Source organism: Neoarius graeffei, chromosome 16, assembly GCF_027579695.1.
Source record: "Neoarius graeffei isolate fNeoGra1 chromosome 16, fNeoGra1.pri, whole genome shotgun sequence".
Classification (NCBI taxonomy): domain Eukaryota; kingdom Metazoa; phylum Chordata; class Actinopteri; order Siluriformes; family Ariidae; genus Neoarius; species Neoarius graeffei.
Window position 1 is genome coordinate 45,063,214 of NC_083584.1, and position 17,911 is coordinate 45,081,124.

Consider the following 17,911-nt stretch of genomic DNA (forward strand, 5'->3'; position numbering starts at 1 on the left):
GCCGCTTTATCCTGTTCTACAGGGTCGCAGGCAAGCTGGAGCCTATCCCAGCTGACTACGGGCGAAAGGCGGGGTACACCCTGGACAAGTCGCCAGATCATCACAGGGCTGACACATAGACACAGACAACCATTCACACTCACATTCACACCTACGGTCAATTTAGAGTCACCAGTTAACCTAACCTGCATGTCTTTGGACTATGGGGGAAACCAGAGCACCCGGAGGAAACCCACGCGGACACGGGGAGAACATGCAAACTAGAGCCCTGCACTCCCGTGGGAGTCCCGCGGGACCCGACGCAAAGCAGTGCGGCGCGGGACAAATTTTGAAAGCTCATTGCGGCCGCGGACGGGAGGGGGAGTGCACAATGCGGGAGCGGGCGGGAGAGGTGATAAGCTGCCGTCCCGCTAACTAAAAACGTTTTAAAATAAAATTTATAAATTATTAAATTTATGTCTATTATATATAATTTGTGCTGGATATTTTATTTGGCATTAATAAAAACATTTTAAGATGCCTAAATTTGCGGATGTGGTCTAATCTTGCGTACGTTTCCGATTCCTTTCCGCTCTTCCGTGTTTGAGATCTCCGATCATGGCAGAACAGCAGAGCTCCTCTAGTGAAGCTCACAATGGGTATCTCTGTAAAGCCTCAGTTGCGCATGCCACCTGGCAACGCGCACCCTCGCTACGTGCGCTACGTGAAGGATCGGTCAGTGGAGAGCTCAGCTAAGCTCAGCATGTTTAATTCCCCAAGACAATGACAAGAACTTTCCTGAGAAATAACGCGAACGTCTGCATCATACGGGATTTGCGGGCGGGAGCGGGACAAAATATGGCAGGCGCGGGCGGAAGCGGGACTGAAAATCATAATTCTTTGCGGGAGCGGGACTGCACAATGCGGGAGCGGGCCTGAAAATTCTGTCCCGCGCGGACCTCTAATGCAAACTCCACACAGAAAGGCCCTCGCCGGCCACGGGGCTCGAACCCAGACCTTCTTGCTGTGAGGCGACAGCGCTAACCACTACACCACCGTGCCGCCCACCATCCGTGCGATATTCCTTAAATATAAGCTTTTAGTCTTTCCATCTAACATCACCTAATATCACTAATCTAATATCACATCACGGTCGGCTCGCTACATAATAACGATTTTCATCCTTAATGAAAACACGCATGAATGTATTCATTAGAGCAGTCAGAAGGAATGTCGCTGTTCAAAGACTATTCATGTTTTCATCATATCTCCATGCTATGCAAGGGAAAAAAAATAATCTATATCAATGTTTAACATCCTGTCCTGTGTTATCTAGGAATAGGGGTCTGAAACAAATCTAGGATGCGTGTTATGATTCAATTTTGGTACTCTAGGTTACATAAGGAATAACAACAGAGACTGTGCAGTTACATGAAAATGATCCACACCAGGGTGGTGTGATGGAGCACAACGCGAAGCAGAAATGAATTATTTCTGTATAGTTGCACAGTCTGGAGCATATTAAGCCTGGTGCACAAGGGTGACTTTTTTTTTTTGTTGCTTGCAAGAGATCGCAGGTATCAAACATGCTGGATATTCTGCGACAATTTTTTTTTAAAATCGCCAGTCACTGACTTGTTGCAGAGATATCGCCATGTGTGCGTGTCTGCGATAAATGACACAACCACCTCCAAAGGCTAAGCCAATCCACGCCCGCGAAGTAGTCACGTGATTTCCATGTGACTTGCATCCCCCTCCCAAAATCACCCACTGGTCGCAGATAACGCGCACACGCAGCTACCCGAGAGGGGAAACTTGCGTCCAAAAATCACAATACGCTTGCGACAAGAAATCAACAGTGTGCACTGGGCTTTATTTCACTTATACCACAGAGGCTTGGCAACAATTATAATATTTAATTTATTAATCAATCAATCAATGAGGGCGGCACGGTGGTGTAGTGGTTAGCGCTGTTGCCTCACAGCAAGAAGGTCCGGGTTCGAGCCCTGTGGCCGGCGAGGGCCTTTCTGTGTGGAGTTTGCATGTTCTCCCCGTGTCTGCGTGGGTTTCCTCCGGGTGCTCCGGTTTCCCCCACAGTCCAAAGACATGCAGGTTAGGTTAACTGGTGACTCTAAATTGACCGTAGGTGTGAATGTGAGTGTGAATGGTTGTCTGTGTCTATGTGTCAGCCCTGTGATGACCTGGCGACTTGTCCAGGGTGTACCCCGCCTTTCGCCCGTAGTCAGCTGGGATAGGCTCCAGCTTGCCTGCGACCCTGTAGAACAGGATAAAGCGGCTACAGATAATGAGATGAGAATCAATCAATGACACGTTGCACATTTTAATGGTTTCCCGTTAAGATTTAATGTTGTGGAACGTCCAAGAGACAAGTTAGTTTCTATTCTCACTTATATTACAGCAACGATAAACAATCGTTCGCTTAATGGCATCTCGTCCTCCATCTCCCTCTCTCGCTCTAAAAACAAACAAACAAAATGCAGCTTGTCATTTGACCAAGAAACTATAATGTACAAACTCAAGTGCAAACACACGACTCCTTTCATAAACGGTAAATAAATGTCTCCTGACAAAACCGTCACCACATTAATGATTACATCATTTTTTTCCACCTCTGCTAAAGTCTTTTTAGCCTATTTATTATTAGCCTAAGATTATATGGCACGTCTGCCGTAAAGAGCCATTACTGTAGAAACAATAACATATTACACGGAGAGCATTAATATTAACCATGGGCCACGTTACAGCTGGAACTACTTTCTAAGCTGTGACGTGAAACAAAAGTAACGCACACCTTCTGACCAATCAGATGTGAGAATTCAGCCTATTCAACTGTATGGATAAGCCTTGTGGAAAAGTGCAAAAGAGAGATATTTAAGAGAAACGTACCTAAGGCCAAGTTTACATTAGACCGTATCTGTCTCGTTTTCTTCGCGGATGCACTGTCCATTCACATTAAAACGCCGGGAAACGCGAATCCGCCAGGGCCGACGTATTCAACCCAGTTCGTATTTGAACCGTTGCTGTGTAAACATTGAGGATACGCGGATACGCTGTGCTGAGCTCTAGCTGACGTCGTCATTGGACAACGTCACTGTGACATCCACCTTCCTGATTCGCTGGCGTTGGGATCTCACACACAGCGGCTCAGTCCCGAATCACTGCTCGTGCGCTTCACTCGCGCGCTCTGTGAGCTGCGCAGGGCCGGAGTGCGCACCCTCCAGAGGGCACTCGCTGTTCAGGGCGGAGTGATTTGGAGCGCAGGAGGAAGCGCTGAGCCGCACTGAGGTTTATTTACACATTTCAACCTCCTTCAGGCGCTTAAACTCAGTGAGAACATGAACATCACAGCCAGGTGTGTTTATCTGCTGGAGAAGGTGTTCGCTTGCCATCCTTCCACTTGCAAGTGGTGAGTGACTTGCGCATGCCCGATATGCACTGGGATCATGTGACGTGCCGTCTAATTAGTCATGTGATTAGCGTATCCGTGTATTGGCGTTGCTGTGTGCACGCGAATCGTTTTAAAAACGTTAATCTGATGATCCGCTGATTCGAAATAATGTAAACAGGGCCTAAGAATCATATATCTCTCCCCCCCCCAACCAGTTTATTGCATCTCCACCTTAACAACTGGAACAGCTGGCTCTCAATAATGGCGTCGAGCTTCTAACAAAATTCCTGATGCTGCACGGAGGTGATTTTAATGGGTAGGAGGAGGTAAGGTTCAACACCTCGGTCAGAATTCTAAAATGTTATCTTGAGTAATGATTTACCTCTTTAATGGCTTAATTATTAACTCATTGAACAGAACAAAATCACTCTTCTAAACAAAACAGCACTCCATTCCAGAAACGATCATCCACAACTTGCACTTAAGCTCATATTTGATGGAAATGTCCAAAAAAAAAAACCACCCACTTAAATAAAGAGCCCAGAATTCAGTGACTCTATTTAAACCAGCTCATGCTGTTCAGGAAAAACTTCCAAAATGCGCAGGATTCAAAACTCCATTTACTGTTTTGTCCAGCAGAGAGTGGGTTTATGATGTATCCCATCTATCCTTGCAAAACTTGAAATCCCTACTGGCTCAACTGTTGCAGAAAAACAGCACACTAACAAAAACCCACATGCTCAGCAGTGGAAAACTTGTCAGACTGGCTGAAAAAAAAACAACAAAAAAAAAAACTTTGCTCTAGCTAGAGGAGGGTGGATGAGAAATCAGGAAGCATAGTGAGCACGCATGCTGTTTGTTTTGGGTGTAGGGGCCGACTAAGAAAGGGGGGATGGGGTAGGCTAGTAGGAGCCCTCGGAAAAAGGAAACTATCCGTCGCTGAAGGAAAAAAAAAAGAAACCACCACAACATTTGGTGTTCCACCAATCACAGCGCTCAGAGCTCTGTACACGCCATATATGGCATGTGCGTGCACACACACACACACATACACACATACACACAGAGTCATGGTCACACGTGGTGCAGAGATGTAGAGGGGCCGCCAGGGGCCGACTTCCCTTCTGCATGAGCAGGCTGAATGAAACACTGGGAATGTGTTTGGAGAAACCAAAATACATTCCCTGCTGAGCAAGTGAAGCCTAACAGCAGACTCTCAGATTGTTTTGGATTCAAGGAACAAATCCAAAACTGATTCTTGAACATTCTAAACGCTAATAAAAAATAAAATAAAAACCGTTTCATCAGCATTAAATCAAATACACTTTGCTGCGTCATCATTTAATAATTTATTACTGTAGTGCTGAACCCTGGCCTTTGTACAGTATATCAGTTTGATACGACGCACACCTTCACTGAACTTTCCGACGGGATTCTTTCTTTCTCTCTTTGACAAATCATTTCCATTTCATGTTTTCCTCATTTGCGGATTAATGGCAAATACAATACTGTGTAAAAGTCTTATGCACATGCAAAGACGCCTTCAGAAATAAGGAAATGTTTCTACAACATTAACAAATATGAATAAATGAAGCCAAGTCAATATTTGACTTTGATCTGAACAATTAACCCGGCAGGCAACCAGATGCCCCGCCTACCTCACGTTTCTAACCAAATCTACTTACAGAAAACATTCCATCCATCCCATTATCCATAACTGCTTATCCTGTACAGGGTCGCGGGTGGGCTGAAGCCTATCCCAGCTGACTATGGGTGAGAGGCGGGGTACGCCCTGGACAAGTTGCTAGGTTATCGCAGGGCTGGCACATAGAGACAAACAACCATTCACACTCACATTCACACCTACGGTCAATTTAGAGCCTCCAATTAGCCTAACCTGCATGTCTTTGGACTGTGGGGGAAACCGGAGCACCCGGAGAGAACATGCAAACTCCACACAGAAAGGCCGCCATCAGCCACTGGGCTCGAACCCAGAACCTTCTTGCTGTGAGGCGACAGTGCTAACCACTACACCACTGTGCTGCCCACAGAAACCATTATTACCTCTAAATATTAAAAAGAGTGATAAGTGCTTTTCTCCTCAGCGTCATTCTAATCTCACTTGTAGCGTTCTGTTGGATATATTTCACATATTTTAATTAAGCAAGCTAATTTAAACTCTGTCCAGTCATGTACAGTAGCAGTCAAAAGTTTGTACACCCCTACTCGATTCCTTCATAGGTTCTTCTGTATTTTATATATTATAAAACAATACTGAAGACATCAAAACTATGGAATAACATACAGAACATATATGGGATTATGTGGCAAACAAAAAAGTGTGAAACAAAAAGTTTCCTATTTTAGATTCTTCAAAGTATCCAGCGTTTACCTTGACGACGCTTTGCACACTATTAGCATTATTTTAACCAGCTTCACGAGGTCATCACCTGGAACGCTTTTCAATTAACAGCTGTGCCTCGTCAAAAGTTAATTAGTGGACGAGTTTCTTGCCTTCTTAATGCGTTTGAGATCAAACAGTAAATAATAACAAGACGACAGAGTCATCTATATCCCCCGCCCTATATACAGTACCAACTATATACCAAGTTTCGAGATATTATTTGTCACATTTTTCAAGTTCTGCTGCAGGAAACCAACCCTACCTCTTTACACTGACCTCAGCAGCCCATGGCATAAACCCACCGGACCTTTGGTCCAGGTGAGCTAAAAATTAAAATCTCTCACATTTCTTAGTACCAAAAGGCACATATACATTACTTAATCAACACATATATACCAACTTTCAAGACCATACCACTCATAGTTTTCAAGTTCTGCTCCGGAAACAAAACCTACCCCTAAGACTAACCTGAGAGACTAAGTCTGAAATTGTTTCCATGGAAACATGAAAAATTTGAATTTCTTAGTATGAAATGGCACATCTACATCACCTTGTTAACATGTATACCAAGTTTCAAATTCGTATCATGAATAGTTTTGGATATATGCTCCGGAAACAAACACTGGTCTTAGAAACCAAGTCAAAATCAATTCATGTAAAAATCTGAAAAATACTTTTTTCTTTTTTCCAAAAATCCAAAATAGCAAAAGGCACCAGTTCACATGTTGTTGGATATGTATACAAAGTTTCATTTATATAGCTTCAGTAGTTTTAAAGATATGGCCTGGAAACCAAAATGTGACCGGACGGACAGAACCCGTTTCTATATCCAAACTTCGTTTGGGCGGGGGATAAAAATAAGCGCTAGATAAAATCCCATCTATCCTATGTAAACAAAGATACGCATTTCTTTGTCTGGTAGTCAAGTGTTTATGATATACAGTACTATGCAAAAGTCTTCCACACCTTTTTTTTCCATACAAACTTTATCAATTTCTATTTTATGACTTCTACATTATCGAGTCAGTACAAAAACATTTTAGCGACCCAAACTTTCACTTGGGCAGGGGATAATAAACAATAAATAGCCCTATTCCACAACTGTAGTAATCCATATTATGTCAATAACCGCTCAACTAAGTAAAGAGAAACAACAGCCATCATTACTTTAAGACATGAAATAACTTTTAATGAATATAAATTTAAAAATCCTGGAATAAGGAGGTGTCCCCAAATGCTTGACTAGAACTGTATTAATGCAGGCTGGCTGTATTCATCACCGTGCTGGTTCAACTGGCTCCTAACACAACACGACAGTGAAGGCAAGATTATAAAGTCACCGAAACAAAAATATTTCCATGCTGCTTTACTAAAATGGACTTTCTGCTAAGACTTGGTGATTTTGGACTGTTTTCCAAATCTGTATTATGTTCATACAGCACTGTTTACATGCAGTCTAAGGTTTCCTCAGCCTTTGCTTTAGGAAAACATTAAGAGATCACAGGTTTATTGCGAACACTAAGTTAACCAGTACACATGGAGCCTCGTGCTGCTTAAATGTTCCAGTTCAGCTGTACCTGATGGTTCCTGTGGGTGAAGGCAGGGGGGGACTCATGCTTTTGAAGTCGTTTTCAGGAATGGTGATTTTCAGTGGCGAGATCTGCGGGTACAGGGGTCTCACCGGGGACACAGGCGACTCTTCCTTCAGTGCCCCTTTGTGGTACAGTGCAGTAAACTGGATCTTTATCACCGTGCTGGGAAAACGAAACGTGCACCTGGTGGGACAGAAAACACACCTTTTGTTTCATTTTCTTAATAACCAACTCTTATTATTTACCCATATTTGTAAAGGTCGGAGTAAAACATTATCGCCTATTAACTAAAACATTCCTTTTATTTATTAAAAGTGGAAAAAAAAGTAAGAACAAAAATAGACCATTTTTAATCATTTTTTGAACATTTATACTTCCTCCATTTGCTTCTCTTTTCAGCAGTCTGTAAAAAGAGAGCTCTGATTTCTGTACAGCTAATCACACAACTTTCCCATTTTAGACCTGTTTATTTGTTTGCTTTGACAGCGGTAGAGCTGTGTTACTTCCACCTCAGGTGAAGTCGTATGTATTCCCGATACTGTACATTATTGTGCCCTTTGCTGTCGAAACAACGCAATTACAGCTAGAAAAACTAAGATCCTAGTACTAGGTGGCACGGTGGTGTAGTGGTTAGCACTGTTGCCTCACAGCAAGAAAGTTCTGGGTTCAAGCCCAGCAGTCGGCGAGGGCCTTTCTGTGTGGAGTTTGCATGTTCTCCCCGTGTCCGCGTGGGTTTCCTCCGGGTGCTCCGGTTTCCCCCACAGTCCAAAGACATGCAGGTTAGGTTAATTGGTGGCTCTAAATTGACCGTAGGTGTGAATGTGATCCTTGTTTGTCTCTATGTATCAGCCCTGCGATGATCTGGAGACTTGTCCAGGGTGTACCCCGCCTCTCACCTATAGTCAGCTGGGATAGGCTCCAGCTTGCCCGCGACCCTGTACAGGATAAGTGGTTATAGATAATGGATGGATTGATCCTGGTAATAATTGTGATTAATTTTTGATTTCATCAATTCAAATCCATTATTATGGATTAGCACTAAAAGACAGGGAATGTTTTCAGCTAAACTAACACTTTCAATTGCTATAACTGTAGAAGTTCCTAATGGCTTGGTGTCCTGTCCATGGGTAAATGATGCTAAGCAGTGGCCAAGTCTGTAATGACCAGAAATATATACATCTCTCATAGAATATCTGAGAAATATATACTTGATGTACACTCCCTGGCCACTTTATTAGGAACACCCATCCACCTGCTGTTTGATGCGGTTCTCTAATCAGCCGATCCCTTGACAGCAGCACAATGCGTAAAATCATGCAGATACAAATCAAGAGCTTCAGTTAATGTTCACTTCAAACATCAGAACGGGACAAATTGTGATCTCAAAGTGTGACTTTCACTGTAGCATGGGTGTTGGTTTGAGCCAGATGGACTGGTTTGAGTATCTCAGAAACTGCTGATCTCCTGGGCTTTTCACACACAACAGTCTCTAGAGTTTACACAGAATGGTGCGAAAAACAAAAAACACTGAATGAGCAACAATTCTGTGGGTGGAAACAAACGCCTTGTTGATAAGAGAGGTCAGAGGAAAACGGCCAGATTGGTTTGAGCTGCCAGGAAGGATATACAGTAGCAACTCATATAATCACTCTTTACCACCGTGGTGAGCAGAAAAGCATCTCAGCATGCAAAAGCAGAAGACCACATTGGGTTCCACTCCTGCAGCCAAGAACAAGTTCCTTTTAAAGTGACCAGTGATTGTAAACCTCTTCTAACATCCAATACGTCTTTCAAACTTTGGGCCACTCCTATAAGACTGATGCTTGTGTGGAACGATATCAAAACTACGTGCTTAAGAAGAAAATAACTCCAGCGTCAAAATGGTTGTTGTTTCAGCTGTGCGATCCATTTTTCTGCATTTTCATAGACAGTTGTGTTAAGTACAATGTGATGTGTTTTAAGGTCTGATTATTCAGACACCTTGGCAGTATGAGAACATAACAGCAATATTGTGATAAATGTCGCAATACAATTTTACACAGATGCCATGATGTCTTTTTATGATGTTTTATGCGCGTTTTTAATTGGGGGGGAAAGTTAGAAAATGATTGGAAGCAGCCGATTAAATAAAGTTTCAAAGTTTTGTGCTGTTTGGGTTCTTGAAAAAGATTTTCTAAAATTTTGAATCATTAACATTTTTACAGAATGTATTTTTCCTCCTTTTCAGTGTTCAATAATTAGTTTAGCAGACATTAACTAAAAAAGTGTCAACTCTTAAAAAAAAAAAAGAAAGAAAAAATATTGCAACACCACTGTTTTGCTGGCAAACCTGCATATTGTGTCGTGATGCGTATCATGCATTGTAGAAATGTCTTTAAGTAGCATAATACAGTATACCGGAGACATTTCAGACACCCTTATTAGGGTGTGTCTCCACATAGCGATTTTTTTCCCTGAGCTCTTGTTCCCAATGAGGAGAGAGCACAGCACTTGGCCATTTTTGTGCAGCTGCTCCGAGTTGAAAATCTCTGAACTTTTCAGAAAGGTGCCAATGTCGTTACTGACTTGTTAAGACCAACAACAATAACAAGACTGCGAAAGATCGCCTTAAGCGACGAGAAGCAGCAGCTGTACAAACGCGAAGTCATCCATTATTATTATTATTATTATTATTATTGTTGTTGTTGCTGCTGCTTCCGTGTTGTTTTTGCTTCAATATTCGTGCCAAGGTTTATGCAAACATAGCGACGTAACTGACGCATACAACGACGTAATGACGTATACAACGACGTAATGACGTGGCTTCCCTTAGCACCGCGAGCTATGGAAAAGCAAACTGGTTCTCAGCTGGCTCACAAGTTGAACGAGTTGTGAACCAGCACCAGCCCCGAACCAGCCCTGGAACTGATTTGGTGGAAAAGGGGTAACTGAGGCGGGACCGGTCACCTTGGTAACCAAGAAAATGGAGAAGAAGCTTGCTCTGGCTGTGTCCATCAAAATAACGTCTAACAAATAGTAGCCCAACAAATATATAATAACAAATGGGCAATGTTCATCTAGCATACAGTGGTAGTTAGAACGGTGATACGTTGTAAAGATATTGCTGTATAGGAACAAAACCCATGTGCCGTATTGATTTTTTTTTTAATGAAGCCAGTGCGTTTCTGCTAGCGAGGAACATTATGTGGACAGACACCCTTATACATGCAAAGTGTACCAAATCAACATGGTAGCTATAACCTTCCCTTACATTTATCTTGAAATAAATAAACAAACTCAAATTAGATCAAACAGTTACCAAACTATTTAAGAGGTCAAATCAAATCAATCAAAGTCCTTCCCACGCCATGTGGTGCATAGGGCGGCGCCAATCTCCGTTTCTGTAGCCCTCGGCCTCTTGTCTATTACATAGCTATGATTACAGTGGGGGGCTAGTCCTCTAGTAACCATGAGAGTTTGACTCCCCACTCGCATCTGTATTGCAGCGTGCCTTGCCAGACGGCAGTAGGTACCATTTTTATGATGGTCTTTGGTAGGACCCGGCCATGAGTAGAACTCGCGATCTCCCAATCGAGAGGTGGACACACTAACCACTAGGCCAACTCGCAGTTCACATTTAAGAGGTAAATTATGTCAATTTTATTTTTGCTGAAATCAGTTTGCAGAAAATGAAGCGAGATTGATGCCATTCGATAGTAGTGGACTGTCAAATAAAGCATCTCTAGTTACACAGCAGAAGCCAGTGTGTTCCAGAGAACATTTCCCTGACCGTCTTTAGTCACACACATGCACGTGATACAAAGAAAGTGTTTGTGTTTGTACTCTGTAGCCCTGTCATTATGCCTTACACACGTAACAATATAATTACAATACTCAGTTTGACGTTATACACAAGTTCTACTGCTCAGAAACCAGAGAGGAACCACTGAACTAGCGCTGCCTCGAGTTTCATTTATGGCCAGTGCAGCAGCTTTGGAACGTAGAAATCAAGACATTTAATTCTACACAGGCTAAAGACAGCCAAACTTGGATATAGTCGTACAGATCACACACTTCTGAGTCAAAATCTGAAGCTTTGTGCAGTTCCATTTTATATCCATGAATGGATTTCAATTAACTAAATAAAACCACATATAAAAGCACGATCATGTGCCAGCATGCTTCTGGTGTCCTGAATCTTTCCTAAATGACTCCAGGTACATGGACGTTACTGAGAGTAATTCAGAAAGTGATTGAAGTCTCTTAAAGTGTGAAATCTGATCATAAAGGTGTAAACAGTCCAGGAAATTGCACTTATTAGCAATCTCTGATTTGTTGGATGAAATACATGCCCAGGGTTTTTTGTTTTGTGGTCCAGCTGCTTTGAAATGATGAGGCATCCCTCCAACATAGTTCAAGTCCAAAAGACGCCTCATTTGTTTTAACGTGGTGAGGCTAACAGGTAGTGTTGTCGTACTCGAGACCAGTCTCAAGACCACTTTTTGAAGAAGATCTCTGTCTCGTCTCGGAATCGACCGCATTTTTACTCAGTCTTGTCTCAGTCTCGGACAAAGACTCAGGATTTTATTTCAAGGCCACATCTGTGAGGATTTCACTAAATTGCTGATGCACCATCTGATTTATTTGTTAACATCGTTTCTGTGATTGGATGTAAAGCTTCCTGCTTCAAATGCAAACAATAACGTGATTCACTGCTAATTCGAAATTTTTCTTCCTGTTAACAGCCGCCACTCCTCCCCACCCTCCCTTACACACCCTGGTCTGGTTCTGGTCTTGACTCGGTCTCGCCCTGCCTTAGTTTTGGGTCTTGGCTTGATCTGAACCCGTCTTGGTCTCGGTCATGACTTGGTCTCAGTTTAGATGGTCTTGACTACAACACTACTAACACGTAATGGAAGCTTATAGTTACCAGTTGTGCACTGTGCAAATCACACTTAATACTGTACTATTTCTACAGAAACTGCTTACTGAAAGAGTGCACTATTAAAGTACACACAAAATCAGACAAAAACTAATAATCCAATTCTGCCTTGAACTTTGAGCACCTCCTACTTTTCCGACCTCCTGTAGGTGTGATGCTTGTACAGAGCGATAAAGTATTTTATCAGAATGTGATTATTCAAGACGGCTGCTATTGAGCTTTTGCTACAATGAATAAAGCAATGCTTCTGAGCCTCATCTCCATTGTAATCTAGTCTCCGATCATTTGATTTTTCTCAGCTGAAAAATGTCGTTTTTGCACACAACAGAACTGTGTGTTGTGTAACTCTCTTACATGGACACTAATCACCCATTTTATTTAAAAAAAAAAGAAAAAAAAAAAGTGTGCATCTGTTCACTCAGGCAATTATTTACGCAGCCAATCATGTGCCAGAGGTGCAATGTACAAAATCATACAGATACAGGTCAAGTGCTTCAGTTATTGTTCACATCAAAATGCGGAAATAATCTCAGCTGATTTTGACCGTAGCATGGTTTTTAGTGCAAGAGAGGCTGGTTTGAGAATTTCAGAAATTGTTCATCACCTGTACTGAAAAGAAAAGAAAAAAAAAGACCTGACTGAATTTAATTTAAATGTGTACACTGATTCTATGTAACAATATAGCATGCTAATATAGAGATTTAGGCACTGCCTAAAAGCGGAGCTCCCATCTGTTTCTGGGTTGTAGAATTTTCTTATCCTAGCCAGTCTCTTTTGTTTTATTTCTTTACTGACTAGCACTGGCCACTAGGCGGTGTGTATGACTGGCAATTACTAACACTGGCCACTAGGCGGTGTGTATGACTGGCAATTACTAACACTGGCCACGAGGCGGTGTGTATGACTGGCAATTACTAACACTGGCCACTAGGCGGTGTGTATGACTGGCAATTACTAACACTGGCCACGAGGCGGTGTGTATGACTGGTAATTACTAACACCGGCCACTAGGCGGTGTGTATGACTGGTAATTACTAACACTGGCCACGAGGCGGTGTGTATGACTGCAATTACTAACACTGGCCACTAGGCGGTGTGTATGACTGGTAATTACTAACACTGGCCACGAGGCGGTGTGTATGACTGCAATTACTAACACTGGCCACTAGGCGGTGTGTATGACTGGTAATTACTAACACCGGCCACGAGGCGGTGTGTATGACTGGTAATTACTAACACTGGCCACGAGGCGGTGTGTATGACTGCAATTACTAACACTGGCCACTAGGCGCTGTGTATGACTGGTAATTACTAACACTGGCCACTAGGCGGTGTGTATGACTGGCAATTACTAACACTGGCCACTAGGCGGTGTGTATGACTGGCAATTACTAACACTGGCCACTAGGTGGTGTGTATGACTGGCAATTACTAACACTGGCCACTAGGCGGTGTGTATGACTAGCAATTACTAACACTGAGCACTAGGCGGTGTGTATGACTGGCAATTACTAACACTGGCCACTAGGCGCTGTGTATGACTGGCAATTACTAACACTGGCCACTAGGCGGTGTGTATGACTGGCAATTATTAACACCGGCCACTAGGCGGTGTGTATGACTGGCAATTACTAACACCGGCCACTAGGCGGTGTGTATGACGCAATTACTAACACCGGCCACTAGGCGGTGTGTATGACGCAATTACTAACACCGGCCACTAGGCGGTGTGTATGACGCAATTACTAACACCGGCCACTAGGCGGTGTGTATGACGCAATTACTAACACCGGCCACTAGGCGGTGTGTATGACTGGTAATTATTAACACCGGCCACTAGGCGGTGTGTATGACTGCAATTACTAACACTGGCCACTAGGCGGTGTGTATGACTGGCAATTACTAACACTGGCAACTAGGCGGTGTGTATGACTGGCAATTACTAACACTGGCCACTAGGCGGTGTGTATGACTGGCAATTACTAACACTGGCCACTAGGCGGTGTGTATGACTGGCAATTACTAACACTGACCACGATGCGGTGTGTATGACTGGCAATTACTAACACTGGCCACTAGGCGGTGTGTATGACTGGTAATTACTAACACTGGCCACTAGGCGGTGTGTATGACTGGTGGTACACGTACAAACCACAAAAAAAAAAAAAAATCGACTGGATGGGTTTACCATTTTTTCTTAGGTATGGTGCTCCGCTGGAGCTCCGCTATGATAGCCTGCGGTACAAATTTATGACAATTCAAAATCAATTAAATTTAAAAAGAAAAAAAAAAAGAATCGTGATCATCAGGCTCAGACAAAGGTCGCAATAACGTATAATACACAAAATGAATGTGGAAGTAACAGCTCTAATGCCATGAAAACAGTAACAGGAAAAAAAACAGGTCTAAAATGGGAAACAGTTGTGCAATTGACTGTACAAATAGATACAATCAAAGCTCTCCTTTTACAGACTGCTGAAAGAAAGAAACGAGAAGCTGATGGAGGTAGTACAAATGTTAGAACAAAGAAAAGGCTTATTTCACATCACACACACATCACATTATCTCTAGCCGCTTTATCCTTCTACAGGGTCGCAGGCAAGCTGAAGCCTATCCCAGCTGACTACGGGTGAAAGGCGGGGTACACCCTGGACAAGTCGCCAGGTCATCACAGGGCTGACACATAGACACAGACAACCATTCACACTCACATTCACACCTACGGTCAATTTAGAGCCACCAGTTAACCTAACCTGCATGTCTTTGGACTGTGGGGGAAACCGGAGCACCCGGAGGAAACCCACGTGGACACGGGGAGAACATGCAAACTCCACACAGAAAGGCCCTCGCCGGCCCCGGGGCTCGAACCCAGGACCTTCTTGCTGTGAGGCGACAGCGCTAACCACTACACCACCGTGCCGCCAAAAGGCTTATTTGTTATTCAGTTTTTCATTTTTAATAAAAGGAATATTTTGGTTGATTGGTTATTATATTTTACTCCAGCCTTTACAAACGTGGGTAAATATTTATTGCTGGTGATTTAACCTTTTCATCACTGCAGACTGCTTCTGGCTTCTGGTGCATTCTCAGCTAATAAATTACTAACCATTTCCCTGTAAAATACTTGCAATACATGTATGAAATTTCCCTCCAGACGTATGTGTGCTTGGCTTTCTCATTTACCCAATGTAGTACGCTGCCTGACTCTCTAACATAACTACATACGCTACGGTGTGGTCACGTGGTCTGGCTCAGCCAATCAGAGCACGAGAATCGATCAACAAATACAGTGCCATTTCCGGTCATGTTAGACCTGAATCGAAGACAATTTTATGGTGAAATAATTAGAGTTGCAGCAAATTATGGGCAGCAGAGATGATGTACGTAAAATCACTTGAACATTGAATGGCAAGGGTCCCCCCCGGGATTGAGTAGCCGGCACCAACCGTCTGTGGAGGCGGAGAAAAACGCCAGTCGCCGGCGCTTCTGAACATCTCAGTTTTGATAAATATTAATAGATAAAATGCAAATTTAACTGTGTTCAGTTAATTGTCATAAGTGTGACATATTCTCAAAGCAGAATTCCTCTAGTTTCCAATGGTACCAAATATGTCACTATGGCACGCACACACAAGTTCACTATATTTTCTTTTAAAATTGTGTTCTGGTTTATGTTTATCACAAATTACTTAGTTATATAGTGTACTTATAGTATATACAGCAGTCTGTATATGAAGTTACGCAGTGGTGAAAGGGTTAATTTAACAAAAGGAATATTTAAGTTAACAAAGAAAAGGAAAATAAAAATGTTGCATTTTTTGGTAATAAAATTTTCATTCCATTTTTTTCCCAAAAAAAGTCACGAGAAAATTGAATCGTGAACCCAATATCATGAAACAAATCAAATCGTGAGTTGGGTGAATCATTACGTGCATAACGTGAATGAATTGAGTTCCATGAGCGCAATTTGTTTTCGTACAGCCAACATGATTTGACCATGTATTTTCAAAGACCTGGAATGAAATCCAACTCTGCGCAGTCACCCAAGCTTCGGCTCAAACCCAAGCCCGTGACCCTGTGAGGTGGCAGCGTTTCCCACAGTGCCAACTTACTACAGGGCACAAGTTACTAAAGGAGTCATTTCTTCCCGTCAATGGCAACAACTGTGTGAGAGTTTTAAAATGTAATTGGATCACGTTAATACTACATGAACTGATCATACTCACAGTTCAAACTAGTAGAGTAGATATTGCTTAAATTGGCAATGCAATTACAATTTGATGAGAAGCTTAATATTTTTACGTAAACTATACATAACATTTTCTCTTAAATCTCAAACTGAAAAAGAGAAAAATGTGGCCAATCAGGAAAATATATTCCCCTCCCCCTTTTTTTTTGAGCATGGCATTTTCACACTGCACAACAATCTTCAGAGTTTACACAGAATGGTGCAAAACAACAAAAAACATCCGGTGAATAGTAGCTTTGCAGAAGAAAACGCCTTGCTGATCTGAGCTGACAGGAATGGCACAGTAACTCAAATAATCACTCTTTACAACCATGGTGAGCAGAAAAGCATCTCAGAATGCAAAAAAATTTAAATTGCGAAATTTTGCTTGCTTTTCACAGCCCATCTGACACCAACGACGACACCATGGCCAAAGTCACGGAGATCTTTTCCCCCATTCTGATGTTTGATGTGAACATTAACTGAAGCTTCTGACCTGTATCTGGCAGGAGTACATAACTGACCTACTGCATGAATGTGCAGATGTAGAGGCATTCGTAATAAACTGGACAGGAAGTGTGTATGACTTAATACAAAATATAAAACAATACCTGCCTGGTCTGGATTTGTAAGTAATAATTGATGGCGCCATTCTCGAGCAGCCTTTGATGGTTACTTTGAAGAAAATGGCAAATACCAGTACTGAACTTCTGAGAAATCACTTCAAAACTCCGCAAGGTTTCTGCATCCAAGACAGCAAGCTATCTGGAATTGGAACTGCTTTTGCAATTTTGATCAGTGTACTCAAAAAGCAATGGTTTGGTGCAGTTCTTTAGGGAGAAATCAGGCTCCAAGAACTCCGTTGGCTGCCGCAGTGTACACACTACAGTTGTTTTGAAGGGCAAGTCTGGCACGCACCCAGCTCTGGTTCTGTTTGTTGGTCTGTGTTTTCATAGGTGTCTGCTGGAATAGCCTTTGTGGGCTCCATGACAACAAGCTCCATGTGTCTGTTGTATGCACTGATAAGGGCCAAAGAAAATGCAGAGAGCTGCCGAAAGCTTCTGTAAAACATCTGATAGAGGCTACATGTTCATTTTCATTCCTTGTGATTACTGAAGGAATACCTGAGAAATATATACTTGTTGGTGTACACTCACTGGCCACTTTATTAGGAACACCCATCCACCTGTTGTGTTATGCGGTTCTCGAATCAGCCGATCCCTTGACAGCAGCACAATGCGTAAAATCTTGCAGATACAAATCAAGAGCTTCAGTTAATGTTTACTTCAAACGCCCGAACCGGGAAAAACTGCGATCTCAGAGTGTGACTTTCACTGTGGCATGGGTGTCGGTTTGAGTATTTCAGAAACTGCTGATC

The 17,911-nt window shown here is 42.6% G+C and overlaps 1 protein-coding gene across 1 annotated transcript in view; it reads right to left on the reverse strand.

Moving 5' to 3' along the window:
* The window catches only part of foxk1 (forkhead box K1), a 46,856-nt gene that overhangs the window by 20,584 nt on the left and 8,361 nt on the right, over positions 1-17,911 (reverse strand). The window contains exon 2 of the mRNA XM_060943062.1: positions 7,370-7,567. Within this exon, the coding sequence (XP_060799045.1) occupies positions 7,370-7,567 (198 nt within the window). The remainder of the gene's footprint in view (positions 1-7,369; positions 7,568-17,911) is intronic.